This window comes from Sitophilus oryzae, unplaced genomic scaffold (assembly GCF_002938485.1).
Source record: "Sitophilus oryzae breed Bouriz unplaced genomic scaffold, Soryzae_2.0 scaffold_177_pilon_pilon, whole genome shotgun sequence".
Lineage (NCBI taxonomy): Eukaryota > Metazoa > Arthropoda > Insecta > Coleoptera > Curculionidae > Sitophilus > Sitophilus oryzae.
Window position 1 is genome coordinate 6,868,530 of NW_022146479.1, and position 26,278 is coordinate 6,894,807.

The 26,278-nt window shown below is 32.4% G+C and overlaps 1 protein-coding gene across 5 annotated transcripts in view; it reads right to left on the minus strand.

The window, feature by feature from the left end:
- The window catches only part of LOC115882278 (NGFI-A-binding protein homolog), a 28,198-nt gene extending 2,461 nt beyond the window's left edge, over positions 1-25,737 (minus strand). For all 5 annotated transcript variants that reach the window (XM_030900243.1, XM_030900242.1, XM_030900241.1 and 2 more), the window contains exons 1-6: positions 25,329-25,737; positions 6,543-6,713; positions 6,213-6,471; positions 5,474-5,743; positions 5,238-5,411; positions 4,855-5,020 (exon numbers count right to left, since the gene is read on the minus strand). In XM_030900243.1, coding sequence (XP_030756103.1) covers positions 4,855-5,020; positions 5,238-5,411; positions 5,474-5,743; positions 6,213-6,471; positions 6,543-6,713; positions 25,329-25,599 — 1,311 coding nt within the window. In that variant the 5' untranslated portion in view covers positions 25,600-25,737. The remainder of the gene's footprint in view (positions 1-4,854; positions 5,021-5,237; positions 5,412-5,473; positions 5,744-6,212; positions 6,472-6,542; positions 6,714-25,328) is intronic.
- Positions 25,738-26,278: the final 541 nt, after the last annotated feature.

Below are 26,278 nucleotides of genomic sequence, written 5' to 3' on the forward strand. Positions count from 1 at the left end.
TTTATACAGGTATGGACAAAAAGTTATTACACTTCAAAACAGTTAAAACACATGTAGGTAGCGCCCTCTACTAGTAGGAGTCATATTGACATCAAAATCAAATTTCTCATGTCAAAATACTCCCAGACACCAATTTTTATCCAAATATTGACTTTACTTCAGAAATTATTTGGAAAAAATAGAAATAAAAATGAAACTTCTACTCTTCTCCCTGTATCTCTGAAACTAAGCATTTTAGGACATACATTTATACGAACTTTTTTACTTTTATCTGCAGAATATGTTGCCGAAGTTTCCGGAATACAATTCGGACCACCCTGTATATTCAATATTGAAATTAAGAAAGTCGTTATATAGGTATGTATTCATTTTAAAACAAAAAGTTTAAATATTATTAGTTTCCATGATCGTGCAAAAGTGGGCTAAAACAAAACCCTCCCCCTTCGAATTGGTTAATCATAGTTGCCCATGAATGTCGTTTGACAGCAAAAATTGCCACAATTTTCAAGTTGTCAGCTGAAAACATTGTATTGCGTGTTTTGCTGGAAGCTGTTAAAAATGTCGAGTTCGGATAGTGACAAAAAATTATTGGTACCTCTCCAGATATAATTTTGAAATAGAAAATGAAGCTACGACAGATCTATTACCCGACAACGATAAATGGTGAGTATAAGGTAAAATAATAATACAAAATTATTAAAGTTGAAGAAACAACCATTGTCAATGTATATAAACCACCAAATCAACCGTGGCCTACAAACATCCTCCCAGCCTTGAATCATCCAACAATATTCGCGGGAGATTTTAATATCCACCACGAGCAGTGGAACTATACTGTTAATGATGAAAATGGCATTGTTTTAGCAGACTGGGCGGAAGTTAACAACCTTCACCCCTGATTTTCGATGCCAAAGATAAGGGTACTTTTCGATCTGCTGCCTGCAGAAGAGACTACAATCCAGACCTCTGCTTTGTTACTAGTAACCATAACGGCGTTCCATTGCCAGTCGAAAGAAAAGTTGCCGGTGACTTCCCCCACAGCCAACATAGACCAGTGATCCTGAATGTGGGTGTATCAATCCCTGTGGTCAGATCCACACCTCGTCCTAGATGGAACTTTAAGAAAGCTAATTGGGACCAATATGCACAAAAAATTAGACCAATGTATCCGCTTTATACCACCTGAACCAGAAAACTATAATCGTTTCATCGGGGCCGTAATTTCAGCAGCGAATAAATACTTTCCTAGGGGGCATAGAAAAGAATACATACCGGGCTGGAACGAACACAGTGAACATCTATACGAGGAATTCAAAGAGAGCGTTGATCAAGAAGTTGCAGATAACCTCCTCCATAGTCTAGACACTGCTAGAAGAGACCGCTGGATTGAAACAGTGGAAAACACAGACTTCCATCGATCTAGTAGGAAGGCCTGGACCCTTCTACGTAATTTAGGAGGTTCAACAAGACAAAATAGGCCAAGCTCTCAAATATCAGCTAATCAAATTGCAAATTATATAGCTGAGACATCTAGGTCTCGACGTGATAAGGAGCACACAATTGAGATTAAGAGGAAATTGAAGGAGTTAAGAACAACCACTCCCCATATCTCGGAATATTCACAGCCCTTCGAAATTGAAGACATAGTCACAGCTATTAAAGACATCAAGCCGAACAAAGCTCCTGGATATGACAACATTCATCCAGAATTCCTTATTTACGCTGGAAACCCTGCCCTCAAGTGGCTTTGTAATTTCTTCTCGAGAATTTTATCAACCGGCAACATTCCAAAGGAATTAAAGAAAACTAAAATAATAGCTGTGTTAAAACCAGGAAAATCTAAAGATCAACCTCAGGATTATCGACCCATAGCCCTTCTTAGTTGTACCTATAAGCTCCTAGAACGACTTATTTTCAATAGAATAAAGGATAGTATCTTAGACCATATTCCAGTTGAACAGGCAGGTTTTATTCCTAAACGCAGTTGCTGTGACCAAGTTCGAGCACTTACATCTCACATTGAAGGAAATTTCCAACTTAAGCTTAAAACCTCCATAGCTATTGTCCATTTAACAGCCGCTTACGACACAGTCTGGAGAGATGGTATGGTTTATAAATTACTTAAAGCACTTACTGGTCAAACTATAGCTCGAGTTACCAACAACATGCTAACTAACCGATATATCCAAGTATTTCAGGGAGAGAGCACAAGTAAACCTAAAAAACTTAAACAACGGCTTACCCCAAGGCTCCGTTCTCGCCCCTCTCTTATTCAACTTATACATCTCTGACCTACCAGATACGCAATCTAGAAAATTTTGTTACGCAGACGATATAGCCATAGCAACGGAACATGAATCGCTATATCAAACCCAAGAAATGCTTACAAAGGATCTCGCATCCTTGAATGCCTATTTTATAAAATGGAGAATTCAACCCAGTGCAAATAAGACAGAAATCTATCATTACACAGACAGACATTATCTTAATAACAAGCTAGCGAATACTGAAATAAGCGTCCAGTTTGGTAACACCACTCTGCGTAATAACAAATATCCAAAATATCTGGGGATTACTCTAGACCGTACACTCTCATTTCGAAAACACCTAGAAAATGTTGCTGGGAAAATCAGAACACGAAACAACATTATACAAAAACTTTGTGGTACTTCTTGGGGTGCAAAAGCAACAACACTTCGAATCTCCGCCCTATTCAGTGTGGCAGAGTATTGTGCACCCGTGTGGTTGAACAGCCACCACACAAATCTCGTAGACAGACAGCTGAACAACACCAGTGATTACAGGGACAATCAGATGCACACCTAGTTACTGGCTTCCAGTTATGAGTAACATCCTACCTCCAAATCTACGCAGAAACGAGGCTCTTCTTAGAGAATTTGATAAAATAATAGCTACCCCAAGGCTACCGGTTCATGGAACACTTCCTGCTTTACAGGTGAATAGACTTAAGTCGAGGAATCCACCTTTGCGAACAGCTGAACAACTAAAAAGCAGTAACTACAATTCTCGGGAACAGTGGCTTCAGTTATGGAGAGAAATGGCCGATGCTCGCCTATACTCCTGGTTCGAAAATAACTATTGCCAGACACCGGGTACCGATCTAAACCGGAAAACATGGTCAACTTTGAATAGGATACGCTCTGACCATGGAAGATGTGCGGATTCCCTTTATGAGTGGGAAAATACCTTCCCCAGAATGTGATTGCGGATCCCCTCACCAAACCATCCATCACATAACTAGAGAGTGCAACCTACGCGCTTATGGTGATGACTGGAGTGATTTTCTGGAGGCTTCTCCATCAGCTTTGGAATGGATAGGGCATCTAGATGTTAATATATAGTGTTCGTAAATACGTTTTTTATGTTGTCTTTTTATATTATACTTGTTTTTTTTATATTTACATTGTAATGTTTTCATTTACATTGTAGTTTATTTTATGTCTATGTTTAAGTGTCTGGTTTTCTTGCATGTATATGAGCCATACGATAAATAAATAATACAAAAGAACGAAGTAATTCTTTTGCATTTTAACTGTTGGGCGTAGAGGATGGACTTATTGGAATTCAGCAAGAATATGGACCATTTCTTTTCTAATTAGTACAGTAATCAGTACCAACGATAAATGGTGAGAGGTAATTATCAGTCAGAGGAGAATAAGAGTTAGAGAAACCCTATGAGACTCTGGTACGATAAGGAGGCCTCAAATTGACAATCAAGTAAGTCTATTTCATTTTAATTTATGGGCAGTGAGTAGAACCCCCCCCCCCTCCTATCAAGAATATTTGAATATTTGAAGAGCTTTATGGGCTATGTCTAAATAATTCTTGTGCCTGTGTAATACATAGAGATAGCGAAGAGTAGGTGTACTCAAGTGTGATATGCGCAATATCTGACACTCAAAACCTCTAAAATATATTATCACTTATTAGTTGAGACGAAAATGTAAATAAGTAGGACCAAAAAAAAAAGAAACCTAATTTGTGGAATGAGGAAATTGAGGAAAAAATAAATATTAATAAAAATAAGCATAAAAAGATAAAAGAAATATAAAAAAGCTCAAAGAGAAGTTGATACTTCATAATGAAAAATCTTTAATTTTATCTCAATATAATTTCATTTATCTGTGATCAAAAACAAAATGCTACTTTTTTCTTAAATTATTAATGAATTGTTTAGACAATGACTAGAAAAGATTGAATTAAAGACATTCGTAAAAATAATCACCCAAAGATTTTTCTTAGAATTAAATCACTATACATAAAACATATTAATTATCACAAACTACCAATAGAAAGCTAAATTGCACAAATAATAAAGAAGCGATAATTTATACAGCAAACAAAATACCTACCTTTAAAAATAGCGTTGTTCTACAAGCATTACAGCCAACTAAAGCATTATATACTGAAGCGAGATTTAAAACAATGATATAATTTAGTACATTGTTAATTATGCTGTTACCCTTCTGCTTCAATTAATATCTATTATATACAGAGCGACTTAAAAAATGTAGAGATATATGGTGGGATTATTTTTTCATGTTTTAGTAAAAATGGACAATCTGATATATTCTGAAAATTATCTGCACTTTTTAAGGGGGCTCTGTATATATAAAGTCAGTCAAACTAACTGATTCTTAGGCTTTTTTGAATTTCTGAGCTTGTTTTTGATATCTTTTTGGACTATGAAGGAGATTTTTTGTTATATTATCACAGTTTAGTTAGTACCGAGTCATACTACTGCAAAGCATCAAAGATCTAATCGTCAAGGTTAATGATAATATGTGGCTGCGTATGCTGCAAATAGTGCCTATTTTGCTGGATATGTCTGACCTGACGTTGTTCATCGTTATCTGAGTTGGGTTCTAATTTAATTCTTTTGTGGTGTTGTCCTTCGCCATCCATAGAGAACCTACCCTGCAATCTGACATCAGGCGACTGTTCTTTGTCATGGTTTAGTCCCATATTACTTTGTTTGTTAAGATAAACTGCTGATAACCTAAAAATACCATACGATAATGAACATGAGATACAAACAGATACTGTTTCACTTGAGTCCTGAGATATTATCCCTATAGAGATATTATCCCTATAGAGACATATTATTCCTATCTTCTTTATAGTGCGCAGAAGATTGACCTATTACCTAAATTTTTTTTTATAAAAGTCTGTTTTACATTTTACGAATTGGGATGTAACGCAAATATCACACTTACTGTGTTTTGGAATAATAACAACCGCTATCCTTGACAACTTGCCTTGCTAGAGGAAACAGCTCATCTCTTCTAGTCAACAGCGCAGGAATGAACCTACAGATCTGCGCAGCAGCCTCGTTTACAGATAACTCGTGCAGGGTAAGGGGCTTTTCCGGCTTCCTTTTACAGTCGAACCTGGGAATTAGTATATAACACTATTAATGTTTTATATTAGGACTAAATATAACACTTCTCACCTTCCGTAAATAGCTGCATATCTTCTAATCTCGTCCATTCTCCTTGGATCGTTCTCTGGCATGGACATTACCAATTCTAATTCTTTGCAGACTTTCTTTTTAGCGTTTTGTGGTTTGGGTTCCATGTTTGGTAACTGCTTGCTCAGTCTTTCGGCTGCAATGGCCAATTTTGAAATTTGACTTTCCATTAAGCTTGGAGTCATGGTCGAGCTACCGCTAGGGCTGGAACTACTGGAAGGGGGACAAGATGGGTCAAGGGGTGAGTAAGGCCTAAAAAAGGTATAACTTTAATAGAAAACCAAAATCTTTGCATACAAAAAGATCTACGTTAGTGTTCTGACTACTGGCATGTATAGAGAAATAGCCGTAGAAGTGAAGATGGATAGCTGGGTACTGAATAAGCTGTGATATAAGTCTACTAATGTAGACTACATTTTTGTTTGAAGGCTCACTATTAAATTATTTTACCACTAGGAATCTTTGGGAAGGCCGGTAGAAAAGCCAATGTATTGATTTTTTATTACTACCGCATGAGTAATGTTATGAAAAACAAGTACAAACAAATTAATTACAGGTAGCAATCAAAGGAATGTTGTTAAGACGATTTAATTGATTTTATTACTTATGTTGTTCTAAATATGTCACATCATATTGAGATGTCTTGTATTTTAAGTTATCGAAATATCAGCAGTCAGAAGCTTTAATCTCAAAAATGTTATTAGAATATTTCCCTTTTTACCTTTTGCTATTAATACTTAAGCCAGGACTAGCTACAGGTGGTAAGGCACATATTTCTGCTGGAGATGGCGAATATATTCTAGAACTTTCACCACTGTCTGCAGAGTAAAAGACGTGGTTGCTAGTCACTCTAGGACTGGACAGTTCTATTTCAAAGTCCTCTCCAGGCACTAGAGGCATTTTAAATTTTATGGGATTTGTTACCCATTCTTGTAACGATTTCTGCAACCTTCGTACATGAAGAGGTTTTGATGCCATTCCTAAATTATAATATCATGTTTTTAGAAAATAATTTCGGTGTGATGTTAGGTTGTGTGTGAAATTTACTTACCAACAAGTGACATAATTTCTAGAAATTCGTCTTCACCGGCGTCACACAATGATTCGACATCATCACCGCCCATTTCTAATAAAGGGTCCAAATATAAAAGCAAAGAGGCATTTTGCATCACTCTGAAGAGTTGTAGCTCAGCCTGGTTGCTGGGAAATGACGTTGGAAACACTGCAAAAACGAAAAAGAAATCGATGTTAATCTCAAATCGTTAAAAGAAAATGTTAAAAAGCAAGATTTATTCGTATCAAAACGATTACACAAATATATCAGGCTTCATTCTTGGCTACACGTCGCAGTTTTTTAACAGCTTAAACCACTTTTTGTTATAGATTTCTATATAAGTAAAGCCAGGATTAAAATTACAGCCCATGAATTGGGTTAAAGAACAAATTTCACTAAATACAACGCTAAAAGTATAAAAAAGTCAATATTCTGCAAGATTTCGCTTTTTAAGTACGTTCTATACCGTACGACCAAATGAAAACCAAGATGCAGTTATTTTTGATTTTAGAAGAAGGTATAATAGATCATATTGTAATTGAAACACTTTTTTAAAATTTGAAGCTTTCGGAAATGATTATTAACAATTTCAGGAACACAGTAATATTTCTTCAGGAAATTTTTAGTGAGATTAAAATTATCAAAAAATTTTGACATCAAAGTAAAAAGACTTTCTAAAGCAATTAATTAAAAGTTTATATTTTAAAAACTAGCCCACAACGTCAAAATTTGTTTTTTAAAAGCTCTAAGTTTAATTTTAAAAATTAAAAAAAAGGGTAACAAAAAAATAAAATAAATAATAAATAAATATATATATAAAAAAAAACGGCGTCCAGTTGGCTTGCAAATGACGATCGATGACATTCCCCATATAATTCTAATATAAAATGACAGCGATCTTTATTTCATAGCCATAGCTGACGCCGTTTTTTTTTCGATCGTATGGTAGTATTCCATCAAAAAAATAGAATAAAAATGTCAAGTCTGGCAAGGCAATTTTTCCACTACAATTAAAAAGTTGTGAGATCTCATGTAAAACCAAGTCAATTTATTTAAAATTCAAAATTTTGTTATAAATTGTTAGTATCGACATTAGACCTTTTTTTCTGTAATAATTATAATGACTTGGCAATTGCGAGACTTCTTACTTCTTATCTTCTTGTAGGTCATCTTCCTATTTTTTTCTCGGATAATGCATAGATATTTCAAAATTATATCAAAGAAGTTTGACTAGTGATAACTGATAATTTTTGAATTATTGCTGTTACATTGATACGCAAATAATATCAGATAATGTCAAATCGATTAATATTAATTTTCGAACTTTTTGTCGACTGGATATTCAGTTACCGGTAGCGGCTATATGCCTACTTTTAATCCATAAGGATATTTCGACACTTCATTTTTTCCGTTCGTTATAAGCATAAAGCTACCTAAAATTCAAAATTTTAAGTCTGTGACACATCTAGAAGTACATTAGAATTTTAATGATCTGTTAGTGAGTCGCTGTCGAAATAAAAGAAATTTGACAAGTGAAAATTAATAAACTATGAGGTATAATTACTATATAGATATATTGGCAATCCAGCCAGTTATAGCATGTCCTCATGATTAGTAAAAATTAATATTCTGGCTCTATCCACAACGAATTTACAAGCGGGGGTAAAAATAAGTTCCGTTAGTTGCTTCGAGCAAAGGATGGTACGGCTTTGCCGGAGCCCATATTTAAATAAAATATAATTGTTGTGGGATTAATTATTAGAATCTGAAATAGGGGGGAGGAAAAAAAATTACTACCTAGTTTAAAAAGTTGAATAATGGTTTGGATTTTTTTAATTGTCAAACATGTGGTGCATTTGTTACTATTACAATTATACGTGATATGCCATTAAAAAACATCTCTCACGAGAAAGTACTTCGGGCTCTAACATCGGCGATTAAAAAAAACTGATTTTAATAGATGATCCCAAGGAGCTCAGCCTTTTTAGACCACAGAAGAGACAAAAAAAAACTCTTAAACAACCAGCCCCAACACAAAGGAAATATTCGCTTGTGAACTTAAGAAAAAATCACGCATGTCAGCCTATTTAATATGCAGAGACATGAATGTCAACAAACCATTTGAATATCTTATAGGCGAAGAGCGAAGGCACCCACGAAAAAACGCCAGGTACCTCGTCATACTCCTTTAATTTTTTTTTCGGCGGTTTTGATCCTTTTCTCACGGGTTAACGAGACTTATTCTTGGTGGTTTTTTTGTAAGGCCTCCGAGAATGGAGCGAAAAAAAAAATAAACTAAAAACGATTTTTAATTATGCAAGAACGGGACCCCGATAGAAAAACGGGACAGGTAGATTTTTGGACCATGGGTGCGTAGCAAGGGGAAGGGGGTAACTTCATGGTCCGGCTGGTATGAAAAGGGACGGTCCTTTTATATTTATTCAGGCCATCTTGCTTCCTTGCTTAATTGATTTGTAGAAGAAAAAAAAAAGATATTGAATATCACAAATACAATTAAAATCATTAGTAGTGGAGTAAAATCACTAAGAAAAGTCGCTTCCTTTTGGAAAAAAATTTTTGAAGGTATAACCACATAAAATCGTTATGAGATGATCGGTTAGGGCTTTGTGCATGTGAAATGACTAATTACGACCTTTTTGGGGGGGTCAGAAATTTTTTATATCGGAAAATGTCAAAAATCTGTCAAAAATGGATAAACATGTTTTTTTACCTTTCCTACGCGATAACTCCTAAACTAATTAACTTATTCACAAACTCTTTTTTTTAATCGATTGAGAACACCTAGGCGGTGATAGCTGAGGTAATTAAAGTTCCATAGTGAGTATATTTTTTTTTGGAAAATGGATTAAACTTCAAACATTAACTTTATTGTATCATGATTTTCGGTAAGCGAAAAACTTTTTTATTTGAAGGAATTTTTACATAGAATCTGCGTATGAAATAAAGAAAAAATATTAAAAAAGTTTTTGAAACTTGTTAAACCTTCTATTACTAATATTTTTATAGTTATTCTGATTTAAAATTATCATTATCCCGTGCGCGCCCTATAGTTGGACGCCGCGCTATACCGCCCGGCCTGCATCACGTTGTACGGCGTGCTAGATGTGGCGGATGTGGCATTAATTTATGTTTTAGAATAAATATAGAAAATTCTTGTTCTTTTTAAATAATTATTTAATATGTGAGTTCCGTGTATGTAGGTGTCGATTTAATATGACATATTTTTGTAATATTTTTTTATGAAAACAAAAAAGTTGTTTGAATTTTGATGCTTGAAGTTTGCATCGGATTGAAATTCTTTTATTAAACTACGAATTTCTTCTTTTAATATAGGTCTTATTATTTGTGTTTTCTAATTTTGCTCTTCATACCACTTACATAAAGATTAAAACAAAATCCTAAAAAGGGCATTGGCAACTAAAGTTAGTCCTCGAATAGCCCTGGAATATTATTTTTCATAAAAAATGTCTATGTATACCTATGTGGCGGATTCATCTCTCCAAAAAAATCCTTTATGGGTATTTCGCCACTGCACAGCAAAAAAATCTACAAAATAAAATAGTTATTTTTTGTAAACACTTCTGGCGTTAAACCTAAACGGACACTGCTTGTCAGAAGTTATGTTTACAGTTATACAAATTTGTCTAACAAAGAAAAAAATGCTTAACGTTTCGGAAAGTTTATCACTTTCAGTCGTCGGAAGCAAAAAAAAAAAACAAAGAATAAAGAAAGAAAAACTATTTAAAATATTTAAATTCAACTATTCGAGAACACTTTACTTTTTTAAAAAAGATACGTCTACAAGAAAAAAACAACGAACAAGAACGTCAACGGTTTCTTGTAGACGTATCTGTTTTAAAAAAGTAAAATGTTCTCGAATAGTTGAATTTAAATATTTTAAATAGTTTTTTTCTTTAATCTATGTATTTTCTTTGCTTTCGACGACGGAAAGAGATAAACTTTCCGAAACGTTAAGCATTTTTTTCTTTGTTAGGCAAATTTGTATAACTGTAAACATAACTTCTGACAAGCAGTGTCCGTTTAGGTTTAACGCCAGAAGTGTTTACAAAAAATAACTATCTTATTTTGAGTGGCGAAATACCCATAAAGAATTTTTTTGGAGAGATGAATCCGCCACATAGGTATAGACATTTTTTATTATTATTATAATTGCAGAGTAGATTTTAACAACGCAAAAATTATACTGAAAGAATTTTCATCTTACATCATTTTACAAGTATTTTCGACGTAATTATCTGTTTCCGTAAAAATGGCAAAAATCCATCTCCAAAAATATATCCAATACTGACTAAAAAAGCCAGATTTTTATAACGTACACAATTTACTAAATTTCAAACTGCAGGTACAATGCACATAATCAGAAATAGGCCTACGGAACATCGCGTCCGCCGTGCCGCCAAATAAAATCAAAGAGTTTTGGGCGGCGAGGCCCGAGTGGTCTCGCGCGCGGCCTATTCGTAAATTTAATTTAGGATAACTAGAAAAGTATTAGCACAGAATATCTAGCTACGCAAGCTTGCGTAGCTAGATATTCTGTGGTATTAGCATTAGAAGATTGTACCATGTTTTAAAAGCTTTTTCAATATTTTTACTTTATTTCATACGCAGATACTATGTAAAAATTCCTTCAAATAAAAAAGTTTCTCGCTTACCGAAAATCATGATACAATAAAGTTAATGTTTGAAGTTTAATCCATTTTCTAAAAAAAAATACTCTTGCTATGGAATTTTAATTACCTGAGCTATCACCGCCTATGTGTTCTTAATCGATTAAAAAACAGAGTTTGTGAATAAGTTGATTAGTTTAGGAGTTATCGCGTAGGAAAGGTAAAAAAAACATGGTTATACATTTTTGACAGATTTTTGACATTTTGCTGTATAAAAAATTTCTGACCCCCCCAAAAAGGTCGTAATTAGTCATTTCACATGCACAAAGCCCTAACTGATAATCCTGTATAGATATCATGTAGTTATACCTCCAAAAACTTTTTTGACACATTTTGATATCGTTTTTACTCCACTATAGAGTAAAATGTGTATTTATACCATACATGTAGATTGTATGGGAGGGGGGAAGTTAATCACCGCGACCTTATAGATCTACTGGGCCCCCCTTTCTTGAGTTATAACTCATCATACAGTCCCAGGGCTTTCAAAAAAATAGTATCTGAGACGGTTTTAGAGAGGGTAGCTCTTCATCTTCGATGTTAGTCGTACCAAAGTTTATGGCACGTATGGTTGTCGTCTAGGCATACTCCAGTGATGAGATATTTTGGTGTTTCCCCATTTTCCCCACAGAATCTGCATTCGCCGTTGTTTCTTGGCTTCAATCTACTGAGGTGATCATTGAGGAGACAGTGTCACAAATTAACTACAACAGATGCGAAAGAACACCGAATTACGCGTTCAGGTTTCTGTGACCTTCAGAAAGAGTTCATAGACAATCCGCATCAATGTATAGTTTGGGTTATTATTTGTTTGGGTGAAAATAATCTGCACCAATATGTTATCGAGGCATATAATCTCACAGTAATTTAATAGATTGCTCGTCATATTATATCAGTTCGTAGGAGATTAGGAAAAAAAAAATTTATAGTATAAAAAATTAATTTATTTAACAAAATTTAATTAAAGATGTGACAAAATAATTACTTTTCTATTGGTTCTATCGGACTTTTTTCGACTATATAAATCTATATTTTTTGTAAACTTTAATGCATAAAATATTTTCAATCTAATAAATAATTTAATGATGTAAATAAGAGGAAATTTTTCACATGGGTGGTCAAATTCTATAGTTTTCATTATATCAAACAGCCTTTGAATGTTTTCTTCAGTGCAAAACTCATCAAAATTTAATATAAATAATTTTTCCATTTCCAGTAAATAAAATGAACAAATTTTTCCACTTTCATGATCAAAGGCTTTTAAATGGGTAAATAATTTCGAGTTATCCAGAGATTCGGGTTCTTTTGCAAATTTTAGACAAATATCACATTGATGTATTTGAAGACCCTTTTAATTGATGTAGTCAAACATAATTAAAGGCATTTTGAGTTGAAAACATTTCTCAGAGGCTGTTTGATATAATGAAAACTATAGAATTTGACCACCCATGTGAGAAATTTCCTCTTATTTACATCATTAAATGATTTATTAGATTGAGCATATTTGATGTATTAAAGTTTACAAATAAAGATTTATATAGTCGAAAAAAGTCCGATAGAACCAATAGAAAGGTACTATTTTGTCACATTTTTAATTAAATTTTGTTAAATAAATTAATTTTTTATACTATAAATATCTTTTTTTTCCTTATAAATAAACACATTTGTATCCCATTTTAAATAAGATATACAAATTACCAAAACTTAGAAATAACAGTTCAAAAGTTCAACAAAATCCTACACCCGTTTTTAAAAGAAACATATAACCACGCACTATGTCATTCCAGCAAGCGAATACGACACAGCATAGGTTTCCGGACTAAACGACTGGTGTATTTACACCACTCAATAGGTGTGTGGGGTTTGCCGAGCGGTTTCCGATGCAGTCGCTTTCTTTCGCATCTGTTATAGATAATTTGTGACAGTGTCCTGTTAAAAACCCCATGACAATCCGAAGATAGCTATACTTAAATCAAGGAAAATCTTCGAGTGTCTTAGACCGTTGCAGGATTCCCATTTCAGGTTATGGATGGAATTTTCCAGATTCCGCTTTGAGTTGGTTTCCACTTGGGAAGCAGATCGGTTCTGGTCTGGTTAGTGGAGTGTTCGCTCCTTTTCTAGCTAGATCGTTTGCTTTCTAATTACTTTCTATCTCTTGGTAGGTGGGCACCTAGAGTAGGAGCACTTTATTTTCTTTACCTAATTTGTTCAGCTTCTCTAGGCATTCTCTGTCCTTCGAATTGATCGACATTGAGATGTTTTAAATATAATAATATATTATGTACATGGAAAAAAAGTAAAAAAATTAAATAATTTTTTTATAACATTTATTTGCTAAAAAGCATACTTGGTGCTGCTTGGCACATCACAAACAAGAAATCCCATGAGGATCTAGGAATTGAACTAGTCTATGAAAAATTTCCATAAAATAAAAAGCTGAGACAGTATCTGTGGATTCTGTGGTATTAGTATTGGATTATACATCTAGGGATTATTTTTTGGAAAGCACTGTTCATTAAAATGTTATATCCTATGTTATAGGGCTTGTACAATTCTATGTTATAGGGCTCTACAATTTCCTGTCTCACAATGTACCATTTGTGTCGGGGAAGGGATCATAGTTTCATAGTGGTCGATTTTCCAAAGAAATCAGTACATGTATATTATTTCGTATATTTTTTATTTTATTCATTTTAAGGAAAGCACTGTTCATTAAAATGTCGTATCCTATGTTATAAGGCTTGTTTCTCTCTACAATTTCCTGTCTCACAATGTACCCTTTGTGTCGGGGAAGGGATCATAGTGGTCGATTTTCGAAAGAAATCAGTACATGTATATTACTTCGTATATTTTTCATTTTATTCATTTTATGGAAAGCACTGTTCATTAAAATGTTGTATCCTATGTTATAGGGCTTGTTTCTCTCTACAATTTCCTGTCTCACAATGTACCGTTTGTGTCCGGAAAAGGTTCATATAATAGTTTTATAGTTGTCGATTAAGTCCGGGAAATGTTAGATAAGTCTAAGAAAAAAACACTTAACTTTTTTTTATCGCAGATTACACAAAATAAATTAAATTATTTCTTCTAAAATAAATAATATTAATTTATTATTATAATTTTTCGTGTAGAGGTATAACTGTTATTGATTGATTCACATTTTTTCTGAAATTTTAGATACTTATTTATTACGTTAGCAAGAACAAAGTTTTAAATTAAAATTTTTATTAGAATAAAAAAATATATACATAGGTACAAAAACAATATTAAAAGCTTTAAACAAAAAATATTAAAGATTTTAATAATTGCCACTAGATTCTTGATCGAATGGACATGGTCCAGTGCTCTTTTTTTGTACACGGTAGGTAGATCTCGTAAATAGTTTTAAAAAATCTAATATGTTATTGTAAGACAAAAAAATCAAAAATTGACGTAAGTTGGAAAAATCCAACATTACAACTATAACACACGGGAATTTAAGACAATAATAATTGATTTTGTTATAAGTAATTGAACATGCATACAGAGCGTAAACAAAACAGTGGAAATAAATCATTATATAAAATTGACTAGTGATGAGCAAATGCAAGTCCAAGACCAAGTCTCCATTGGTCTTGGTCTTGCAGTTAAAAAGAATTCTTGGTCTTGCTGCAAGGTCCTTTCGGCATTTTTTAATAGATTTTTACTAGAGACACTTTATACATAAAACATCTTTAAATAAATAGTGTTTTTAGTAATTTAATGCAAATAAAACTCTAAAGAAAGAAATTATTAATAATATTTATTGTGCGAAAATTTTTATTTTTCAATTACGGATAGGAATAGTCGAGAAAACACTAGGTATTTGTAATAAATGAAAAGAATGATTTTCAACAAATAAGTAATTTATTACATCATATTAAAGGTGAAAAAAAATGCAAGACCAAGACCAGTATAGCTCATTACTAAAATTGACAAAAAAACTGTTATATTTAAAAAAAATCAAATTATGATCTGGTGTTTATATTTTAGCAGATCATTTAAATTATACATATATGTATATTAACAGTAGGTACGTGCGTGAATATGTTGTGATTATTAAAAGAAGTCGCAGTCTCAAAGAAAAAAAAACCGAAGACATTTGGATATGGATAGACCCAGAGACCAAAAAAACATTATTCTCACAGTACCGTCACACACTTCGAAAAAAAGATTGTGCCGAAAAAAACTGAATTCTCACAAGGAAGATTTACATCTAATTATTATTCAAACTGACCTAAGCGCGCAGTACAGAAAGGGTTAGTTTTTTTTCGAGCCAGTGCAAAAAATTATGTCTACCTAGCGTCGTACGGTCACAGGGAGGAGCGAGTTTTGAACCCGAGAACCACCGTACGGACAACAAAGGGTTTTTAGGGTGCTTATTTCTACCTACCTAGGGGTCAAATGTTCCAACCCCCAGAATATTTCACCCAATGGGGGCTTGCGTCTCTAGATTTTAAGGGCATTGCCAATTTATTTCAATGGCAAAACCTCGCCTTGCAGTTAACAATGGGGCCATCGTATTTTTAATGAATTCCCTCCATTTTTTTTATTCTTTTATAACGTATGCACAAAGCTAAGACTAACATATTACTTTTTTCGAATAGGGTGGTTTAGTACAAAGCGTTATTTTAGAATAGATTTGAATATTTCAATACATCTTATTATTAAGAAAGAAAAACGTACTAGCTACTATCGACACACCCGTATTATTTTAACATTATTTTGCTTTATATCACATTAAAATTAATCCCCCTTTTATTCTAACTAAATTCTATTAAACATATTCAAAAAAAGTGCTTTAACTGCTTTATATTATTGTAACTTTTTACAATTATATTTTTAGCTTTACTTTGGAGATATTAACGTTCAATAAATAAAATAATAAATAATAATATATAATTCAATGTATAAGACTGGAGGATATAGTTTGATAAATAGTTAGTCTTTTAATTAATAAAATGACACTAGTCAAAGAAATTAATACACTACAATTAGGGTTCAGAACCGGGACTCGAAATTATTAATTCCCGGTTCTTTCGGTACTTTCGGGACTCGGTAATAATAATTAAAAACATATTTTTTTACGTGCGAAAGACTTTTGATACTTTCTAGCGGTCGAAATCAAACTCTTCTAAATAAGTAATGATGTTATTTCTTATTGTTCTTGCTTTTTTTCTCTTTTGAAGTTCCTATAATATTTATTATGATGTTTTAATAGACATTTGCATTTTTAATTCACTATTTTAGGGCTTTTGTCTCAAATTCAGTTAAGTTGGTTTATGTTGTTTGATGTGAAATTTAAGTTACCTATACTTTTTTCTTTACTTCTGTTCATGTTTGTGTTCATGTTAATTTTTGCATGACTGATTACTTATTAATTTGTTTTATTTTCATTAAAAATCTAAATTTCTTATCCATTTTACTTTGAGAAACCATCCCTTGCTTTCTGATTGATGAACTGCACTATAATTGAACAAAAATTAGTCAGTACCGAAAGTACCGAAAAAACCGGTAAATCCTGGTTCCTAAGAGGCGCGGTACCGAAGTTCCCGGTTCCGAAAAACAGCTCTGGTTCCGGAAACTATGTGTGTGTGTTGGAAATTAAAATATCTAACCCATAGACTTTATTTTAAGTCTATGATCTAACCCAGTATACCTAAGCATACTAACTAATAATACCAAATCTGAAATTTAGAAATTGAAGGAAAAGGAAATTTAACTAGGTATTGTAAAAATTCCTGCCTTGCCAAATAATTTTCATAAAGCAGTGTGTATATAAGTACAAGTCTTCGCCGAAGAGTAGAAGTATTAAATTTAGAAAGCTTTTAATAAAACATTAAAAAAAGCTTTCACATAGACAGACAATTTTTTTGCGTTTAATATCCATCTAATCAATATATTGCCCTACCGTCTGGGTTTTATTTGTAAAAACATAAAGACTGCTGTTAGTTCAGTCGCAGACGACATAGAATTGAGCTTTTGTAGCAATGTAAGAGCTTTTACTATTATTTTCTATTTAAGCTCAAGTAAAAATGTATATATATCGTTTGATCTAATACTTTTTTTTTAATATATAGAATAGTTTTGAGTTTTATAATATACATAATTAGGTATATTTTTAGCTTTTAGGGCTATGTTGAATAATAAATAAGCCATATTAACTGAGATATATTGTTTAATAATTTAATACATTTTTTTTGAGTTTATCGATTGGTTGATAAATTATTAAAAAAGAAAAAAATGTGATTTTTATCGATGTGGGTACTGCGTGGAAATTTTACGTTTTTGTGTATATAACGATTGTGGTTCATCTGTTACTAAAATTCCTCAAAACAAAAATTTATTTAACTGTCTAATTTTTAATAATATTTAATCACATTTTAGCAAAATAATTGATTATTTGATGGTTAGCTTGATGATTTTCGGTTTAATATGTTATACTTAAGAATAAAGTCTCCTAGAACACCATAATGTACACACAACCAAACTTATATGGAATAACTCTTTATTTCTGACTAACTTTCTTGCAAGGATAAAAATTGGTATACAACTTTAAGATAAGGCTTTTTGTTGTAAATAAACATGATAATAAAGAATAAACGACTGCTTTTGGCCATTAAAAATTTAAATCTTAATTTCGTTTCAGAAACCAAAAAAAAACCATTTTGTTTATTTTGGGAACTGATTAATTTTTTTTATTGCTATATGGATTATTTGACATTAAAAGTCATTGGTAAGGACTGAGTTTTATTCATAAACAGAAAATTTTCATACATCTCAAAAATTATGAGAAATAATAGCCAAACTTATATGGAATGATCTATCCATATAAGTTTGGTTGTGTGTATACCAAGAATTTGCCTCAAAACTTTGTTGATATTTTTCACATTTTATAATCAAGTGTGTTTAGGTAGACATGTATTCTCAACTGACAAACGAGTACGACATGGAGATGCAATATCCCCAAAGCTGTTTACAGCAACGCTAGAAGGAATCTTCCGTCAACTGGACTGACCAACCAACGATTAAAAATAGATGGAGAATATCTTAACCATCTAAGATTCGCTGATGACATAGTCCTAATTGCCAATGGTCCCGAAGAACTACAAGCACAAATTAACAAACTTAATAGAGCCAGCAATAAGTAGGTCTCAAGTGATGTACAACGAACAACGAACTGGTAGACAGAAAAATCATTCTAATAAACATCATAACACTGGAAATAGTAGAAGAATATATATATATTTGGGACAACTTATACACCGCTCGGGATCTCTACTACCAGAAATGGGTCAAGTTTCGTTTAGCCGAAATCTGTTAAAAAAGAAAAAAACAATTTTTTGTCATTTAGGTACCTCAGGGAGTACATTACTGGAAAAAAATTGCAGCGGAAATGCGTCACCATTTTTTGAATGCGGTTTAAAAGTAACGAAAAGACATACATGAAAAATTAATGTTATTCCATATGTTAGACGTCTTTGTAAATACGAATACGAAAATGAACTTCCGCGGAAATGCGATGTTGCCATTTTTTTGAATAGAGTTTAGAAGTAACGAAATGAGATATATAAAAAATTAATATTATTTTATAATGTAGACTTATTTTTAAGCACCGATACAAAAATGAAAATCCGCGGAAATGCCTTTTTTCACCACTATGCAGTGATCTTCTTCCCGACCTTTGACACAGATCAATGAATAATATCTATTCTTATCAACTTAATATCGCTGTGGTCAATAGATGCGAAAATTTAAAAAAAATTGTCAATAAAGCATAAAATCGACAACTAAACCAAACCAAACCCTAAAAAACAACCAAATCAAACCAAGCCAACTAAACCCACTACAACCAAATCCAATAAAAACAACCAAACCAAACCAAACCGAAAGTATGCAAAAAAGTAGAGAATACTATGGAAAACTTCGAAATATTGAAGATTTTCCATTACACCGCCCTTATGATACATTTCCGCGGCAATAGTTATATAGAAAAGTTATAGCAAATTATTAATCAAACAAAAATATGTAGTTTTTATCTTCCTATCACATTTCGGCACTTCTAAACCCGGAAAAATCAATGAAAATTATTGTGATAAAAATATATTTTTGAATAAAAATTAGTTCACATCGTTGAATTAAATGTTTTTACGTCATTCTATAATGAAAAAACTTTTAAAAATACCGTTAATAAGTTTCAAATTTTAGTTAATAATAGAAAAATTAAAAATTCGAGTTTTCTTAAAACAAAGAATTTCCACGGCAAAAATCAAATTATGTAGTGCTAGTTTCTTGTATAGAATCATCCTATAAACCGATATTCTATGTAACTGATTTCGGCTAAACGAAACTTGAGCCCCAGAAATCAACAGAAGAATTAAGTTGGAGTACTTATGGAAAAACTCAATCATATTCAAGTCTAGAATGCCACTTTATCTAAAGAAGAAAACATTCAGGTATACCACTGTGTACTACCAGCGATGACCTATGCATGTGGAACCTGGACACTTAAAACGGACATTATAAGGAAATTGCAGGTCGCACAACGCTCAATTGAACCAAATATGAAGGGAATAACCAAAAGAGACTGTAAAAAAATAGAGTGGACAGGACAAAAGACACATGTAATAGTCTTGACAATGTAAGTCTTTTGATTTTAAGTAATTTTTTGAAAGGTGACACTTAAAACTTAAGTCTTTTTAAAAATGGTTTGTGATTTAAATCTTTATCCCGAAATAGATAAAAATTTAAGTCTTTTTAAAAAAGACTTAAGTCGTTAAAAAGATTTAAGTATTTTTATAAAAGGCTCGTCAGATTTTTATATATTTTTATGATAACTTTTTAACAGCAGCATATTTTTTAAACTGTTAAGGTATATTAAGGCTGAGAGCGTTGAGCGTCGCGTCGCGTTTGCGTGGGGCGGACGCGACGTTCTCGAACGATTGAACTCGAACCCCGACGCTAAGCGGACGCTAGTGTAACGCCAAACGCGACGCTGTCTGCCTGAACGGTCTAATTTAAGTTAAGTGAATTGATTCCATTTCGACACGCGGACGCGACGCACACGCGACGCGACGCTCGACACTCTCAGCCTGAATGTACCTTAGGCGGCAGCCAAGCAGCAAAATAAAAACACAATGCTTAATACCACTAGTAAATAAAATGTTAGTTTTGCGGAATTGGTTTTGATTATTTGTCGTGTTACGCGTGCGTAGCGAGTCTGTTGTCTTTCAAGTGAATACCCGACTCAGTTATGTAGCCCAAAAGACGAACGAAAGAAACTTATCCCCAATATATTGAAGAGTACCTTAAAATCCTCCAGCAATTAGCTTTTGCCATCGATATATTACATCGTGATCAAAACACATCACCATTTGTTAATAGACATGTATTCAATGACATCTATCTGTAATGGATACATATATAAAGTACTACAAAATCGGTTAAATTTTATAAAAAACAACATATTTTTGTGTTTGTAGTTGTTCTGAAAATTAACCGTTTTATTTTACTACTTTAAATTTACGGTTTTAGTCTCATTTGTATCTACAATAAAGTAATAATGTGATAATATGATACTTAGTAAGAAAATCGCCTAATTGGTAATACAAGAAAATTAATATTAACATTTTAAAAGAGGTACTTAAATTGAATTCTCCTTGTCTCGACTTGAGGATATAATTATATTGATTTATGTCATTTTACTGACTTAACTTGCAGATCATGATTTAACTCAAAAATATAGACTTAAGTCATCAAAAAGAAAAGTTACAGTTTTTAAGTCTTTACAAAAATGAGTTGACTTGAAATAAAATGATTTAAAGTCAAATACTTAATACTTAATAAATCATTTGAACTTTATGTTGAATTTGACTTAAGAGTTAAACCATTTTGATTTTAGAAATGACTTAAGACTTAAGTCTTTTTAAAACTGACTTGTTGCAGCTCTGACTATGGATATGACTGCTAGTGAGATCAATATAGCTGTAGGTGTATGATTTAAAGACGTTTCTTACCGAACTAAAGCGACGCGAAATAACAACACTTGTTCCTGAGAATGTACCCTAAGAACGCCTCGCTATGGAATCGACTAAAGCTCGCGCTCTCGTATGAAAAAGTGTCTGGAAACTTTTTACCGGCCGTTTTTTGCCTATACCCGACAAACTCGCCGCGGACTAGTTTTTGTCCGAAAAATTTTTCGAACAGAGACCCGTCTCGAGAAAAAAATAAATTATCGATTTTACCGCTGCTGGCTGCCGCGCTACCGAAATTGAACTCGGCATTCCTCTAAGGCAAAAAAAAACGCCACGACTGGCTACAAAAAGCTGTCCAGGATCGATTTATACAAGACGTTCAAAAATCTAACTTTTCTTTTGTGCCTTCCACTCAGTCGGGCTATATACAGCACCGTTCGAAACGGTTGAGATCGGTTTACTAGCAGAAAAACTGTTTTTTTTTTATTTATCGACATTATTATATTAAAAATTAAAATGCATAATGATAAAACGTACATTGGCTAGTAACTGAATAAACAATATTTATGGAAAATTAAATTATATACAAGCCCGGTTGCAAAACTTTTGTTATGCGGTAGTTATCTATTGTGGTGAACTCAAATACGTTTAAAATAAAGTAAGTGTACGAAGGGTACCGCTTAAATTCCTGTCCCGATATTGAAGGATGGCTATAGAATTTCAATGCATTTTCTACATAAGTCTATCCTTGTGTTGTAGGAGGTTTGACTAAACAAGGATGAACCTATGTCTTGAAACCATTCAACTCGATTTTCTGTCCTCCTTCAATACTGGGACGTAAATCCTCTCATTGCTCTTATGGGGAGGCCGTCGTATATTTTATTTAAACGTATTTGGGTGAACTCAATTTAGTTTTGATTTTTAGTCTAAAAAGAATATTCTTTTAAAAACTTATATACAACAGAATTTGAACTAAAATAGTCACACTATACGTGCTAAAAAATAGAATTCAATATATTATGAAAGTAAATATTGTATTTTAATATCGAGACCAATATACCATACGATCGTTATTTCTAAGCTAACTGGACGCCGTTTTTTCGATAACACGGTATTTATGGTTAATGTTATAAACGTAGGTAAATTTTAAAAATGTAAGTTTTTAAATATATTTACATAACTAATAGGTCTAGAATTAAAAAAATAAATGGAATGAAAAACTGTTTTCCATTCTATTAGGGATGTTCATTATAGAAGAATATCGATATATTTTGTTTCCATGTTACTATACAAAGTGTCTTAAATAAGTGCAAATATTTTTAGGAGTAGTAGATTTCGACCCCAGAGATACGATTATGAGTATGAGGTTTCTTTCGCGAAGAAAAATTTTTGAAAATTTGGCAACTTTTTTTAGTTTTCAGTTAAAAAAACATTATTTGTTGATAATATGGCAACATAGGTCGTAGATTAAATTCACAAAAAAGAAAATCCAGAAAAGATCCAGTGGTTCTCAAAATGTTTGCAAAATATCATTTTTTTAAATTTTCAAAGTAAAATAATTCGGTTATTTTAAAATATGTTTCTTTTATCGAGATCTACCAGCCCCGAAAATATTTGCACTTATTTAAGACTCACCCTGTATATATGTAGTATCGAATTCTTGGAGAGGGTAGCGATTTATTTTGATTTATTTATTCTTTCTTTTAATAATTCTCTATTTAGATAAATTAAATAAAAATCATATTAAATTATGTCACCAGGTAATTTTTAGTTTTTCCCTTGGTTTTGTTAACTAAAAATCTTGTCACTAAAAATTTTAATTAATCTATGCTAGAGAGAAAAACGTTTCAATTATAAAAAAAAATAATAAATTTTTAACGGTGTTATAGAAAAGTATATCTGAAATAATAACCATTTCTAAAAAAGTAGATTTGTTTTTTTTCCTGTTTTTATAGAATATTGGCTATAATTTGGAATGGATGGGCAATGAATAACAATGCCATCTCAGACACGTAATTTTTTTATATTTTTTTCTCTATTTTCAGTCCTGTTATATCTAAACAATTAATTTACTGCTACATTTTTCTATCTCAGTCAGGCTAGCTAAAAAACCGTAGCGTGGATAATAATTTTCTATTGAAAAACACCGAGTAGCTTTTTGTTTGAAAATAGTTTATTGCGTACCGATTTTTTCGTTTATTAAAATTAAATATCCACTTTTGTTGCGTAACTAATAAACTACCAGTTTTTGTTAGATTTCCAATTTTTTAATCGCCCTTGAAGCATTCACAGTCATTCGTTTTTTTATCTCTTTTTCCTTAAGACTGGTAAGCCATTTCTATGGAAAAACAATAGCATATAAGCAAAAAACACCTTAGTTAACTTCAAAAATTCGTATCTAATTCATTGTAATGTCTATATAAATAGGGCATCATAATTTAAAGAACAGGCCGGATATCTATAGAAATCATAATTTTATTTCCTCTCTATTTAATATCTTTATTAAATATTCAATAGACTTAAAACATCACTTATATACTATTATACATATGTATATACATATTTTGTATACGGATTCACACAAACGACGAATAATTACTACATATACAAGGTCCGGCAATAGTGCGTCGGGCATCTGTAGCTCCTAGCTCCTAGTATAAAAAACTTAGTAATTTTGTTTAAGTGCAAACCTAAAGTATGTAATGTATTTTAGAAAAATATTTTAACTTCTACAGGGTTGCCCAAAAAAGTGCGAGTGGATCGGGACGATTTTTTTAAATGGAAGGAAAATTATTTTATATTCTAGAAAGTTTGGAGTAGAATTTTGAACTCCCTGTATGATTTAACATCACGATATTCATAGCAAAGTTAAGTACAGACCATCTAAAGTAAATACCTAATAAAGTTTTGATTTCAGGACAGTTCTTGTACCTATTTTTAATAATTTTTTAAGGAAGGCCGAAAAATAGATATTTTTTATTTATTTATGAATATCTCTGAAACTCTCAAAATATATTTACTCATATTTTAGGATTATGTAAAGTGATCTGAAAGGAAGCCAAAAATGCAATAATATACAATTTGTTTCATTTAGAAAAAATCATCCCGATTTACTCAAACTTTTTTGAGTCATCCTGTAGAAGTTAAAATATTTTTCTGAAATACATCCTAGTACATAATTTAGGTTTGCACTTAAAACAAAATTCCCAAGTTTTTTTATTCAGATGCCCGAAGCCCTATTACCGGACCCTGTATATGAAGCTCTTTTATAGTTGTTATTGAATTTTTGGAAGTATTCTTTCTTTTTAGATTATAATTGAGGAATTATGATCATAGGTGAAGGGTAAGGAGAAAAATAAACGGTGTTCATTTTATAGGAATTTTTAAGTAATCAACTTAAACTGTTTAGAATACTATATAAAGTGCCAAACACATGCTAAATTGTATTTGAATATAACAAACGATGTCCAAATAATAACGCATACACTAATAATTTTTTTTGTATCTTTTAGCTGATATTTGATTAAATGCAATTTATGTTGGAACCTTCACACACATCCATCACAATAGGTTCACTAGAAACTTAATTTCAAACTCTATATGCCAAATTTATTAAGCATGTATCATCAGTTGATTTATAACAATCTTCTCAGTGCCTATTTACGTTTCAGATATATGCGAAAAATTGTATGTTCTTATGTTCTTCAATTTAAATATTAAAAAGACCTAAATGTTTTGCCATTATAATTGTAGTGTTATAATTAACACCATTATAATTTGTGATTGCTGTTCAGTGTTAATGTTGATATTATGGAATATTGTGTAGAATTTGAGTAATTTCTTTTTTTTGTAATAGTTAGTTTACAATCTGAAAATTGTGTAGATAGTAATAGCAACATTGTATTTCATTATTAACACAGTGTCACATGGTGCGCAGACTATCCAAAATTACAGAGAAATAAACGGTTGAAATGTTTGTTTCCGATTTCAAATCGACGTTTGCTTGATTTGTCCAGAGAATATATAGTTAGTGTTTTTGAATTAATATCAGGATTAATATAAAAAAGGGTGGTGTGTTTTACCTGTGTTGTTTTTGTTCTTGCTCATAATTTTGCGTGGAACTGACGGCGAAGACGAATTTCTCACTGGCATCAGAACTTGTGAGGGTGCAACTTTCGGTGATTCCCTAGCACTAGATGTGGGGGCAACACTAGCACTGTAAGAACACGGCAATGATAAGTTCGAACCAGTAATAGCAGGGTTGCTAGTTTCGGCACTGGCATTCGAGTGGCGTTCGTCGTCTCCCGAATTGCTATTCACCGTCGAATTGGAATTGTTCGGTGGCAAATCCATCTTTCCAAAGAAGATGAAATTCGTCAAAAGAAAATTCGTATAGTCGCATGCAATGTAGCTTTCTACTGGTGTCAGTTCACTGCAGTAGCGGGCGATTTTGTTTTATTTTGCTTTGCGATGTGTGCGCGAGGCAAAGCTCTACCGGCCGAACCCCCACTACTTCTAGGATCTTTTTCAGCGAAAGGGGTGTATCGCTCGTTGGCGCTCGAAGGACCGCGCTATCATTTGTCGCGTCCGGCTCCCTTATTTCAGTGCCGGTATATAAGTATTTTGCCCCCTCCCCACCGGGTAGTTTTTTTAATTCTTTGCAATATCTAACGAACTTTTTTCTAATTCTTGGGGTGTCTTAGGGGAGGAAAATTAATTTACATTTTTTCCGTAACGTTCTCTTTAATCTTTAAAAGTATCAGCGATAGGGATATTAACGTTTTCTCAAAGTTTTTTAAAGCTATAACTATTCAATTCACGACAAATCTAGATTTTTGTTTGTACAGAATGTCAAAAGTGACGCTGCCTTGTTTGATCATGCAGTGTCAAAATATCGTGTATCTCACTTCGGTGGATGATTCTGTAGATAAAAATAAATCAAAAAGTTCCTATAAATATATGCCTTAAAATGCGTCCAGAAGAAGTTACAGCCCAAATAAAAATATATTTTGTTTATTTTTAAGAACATTGG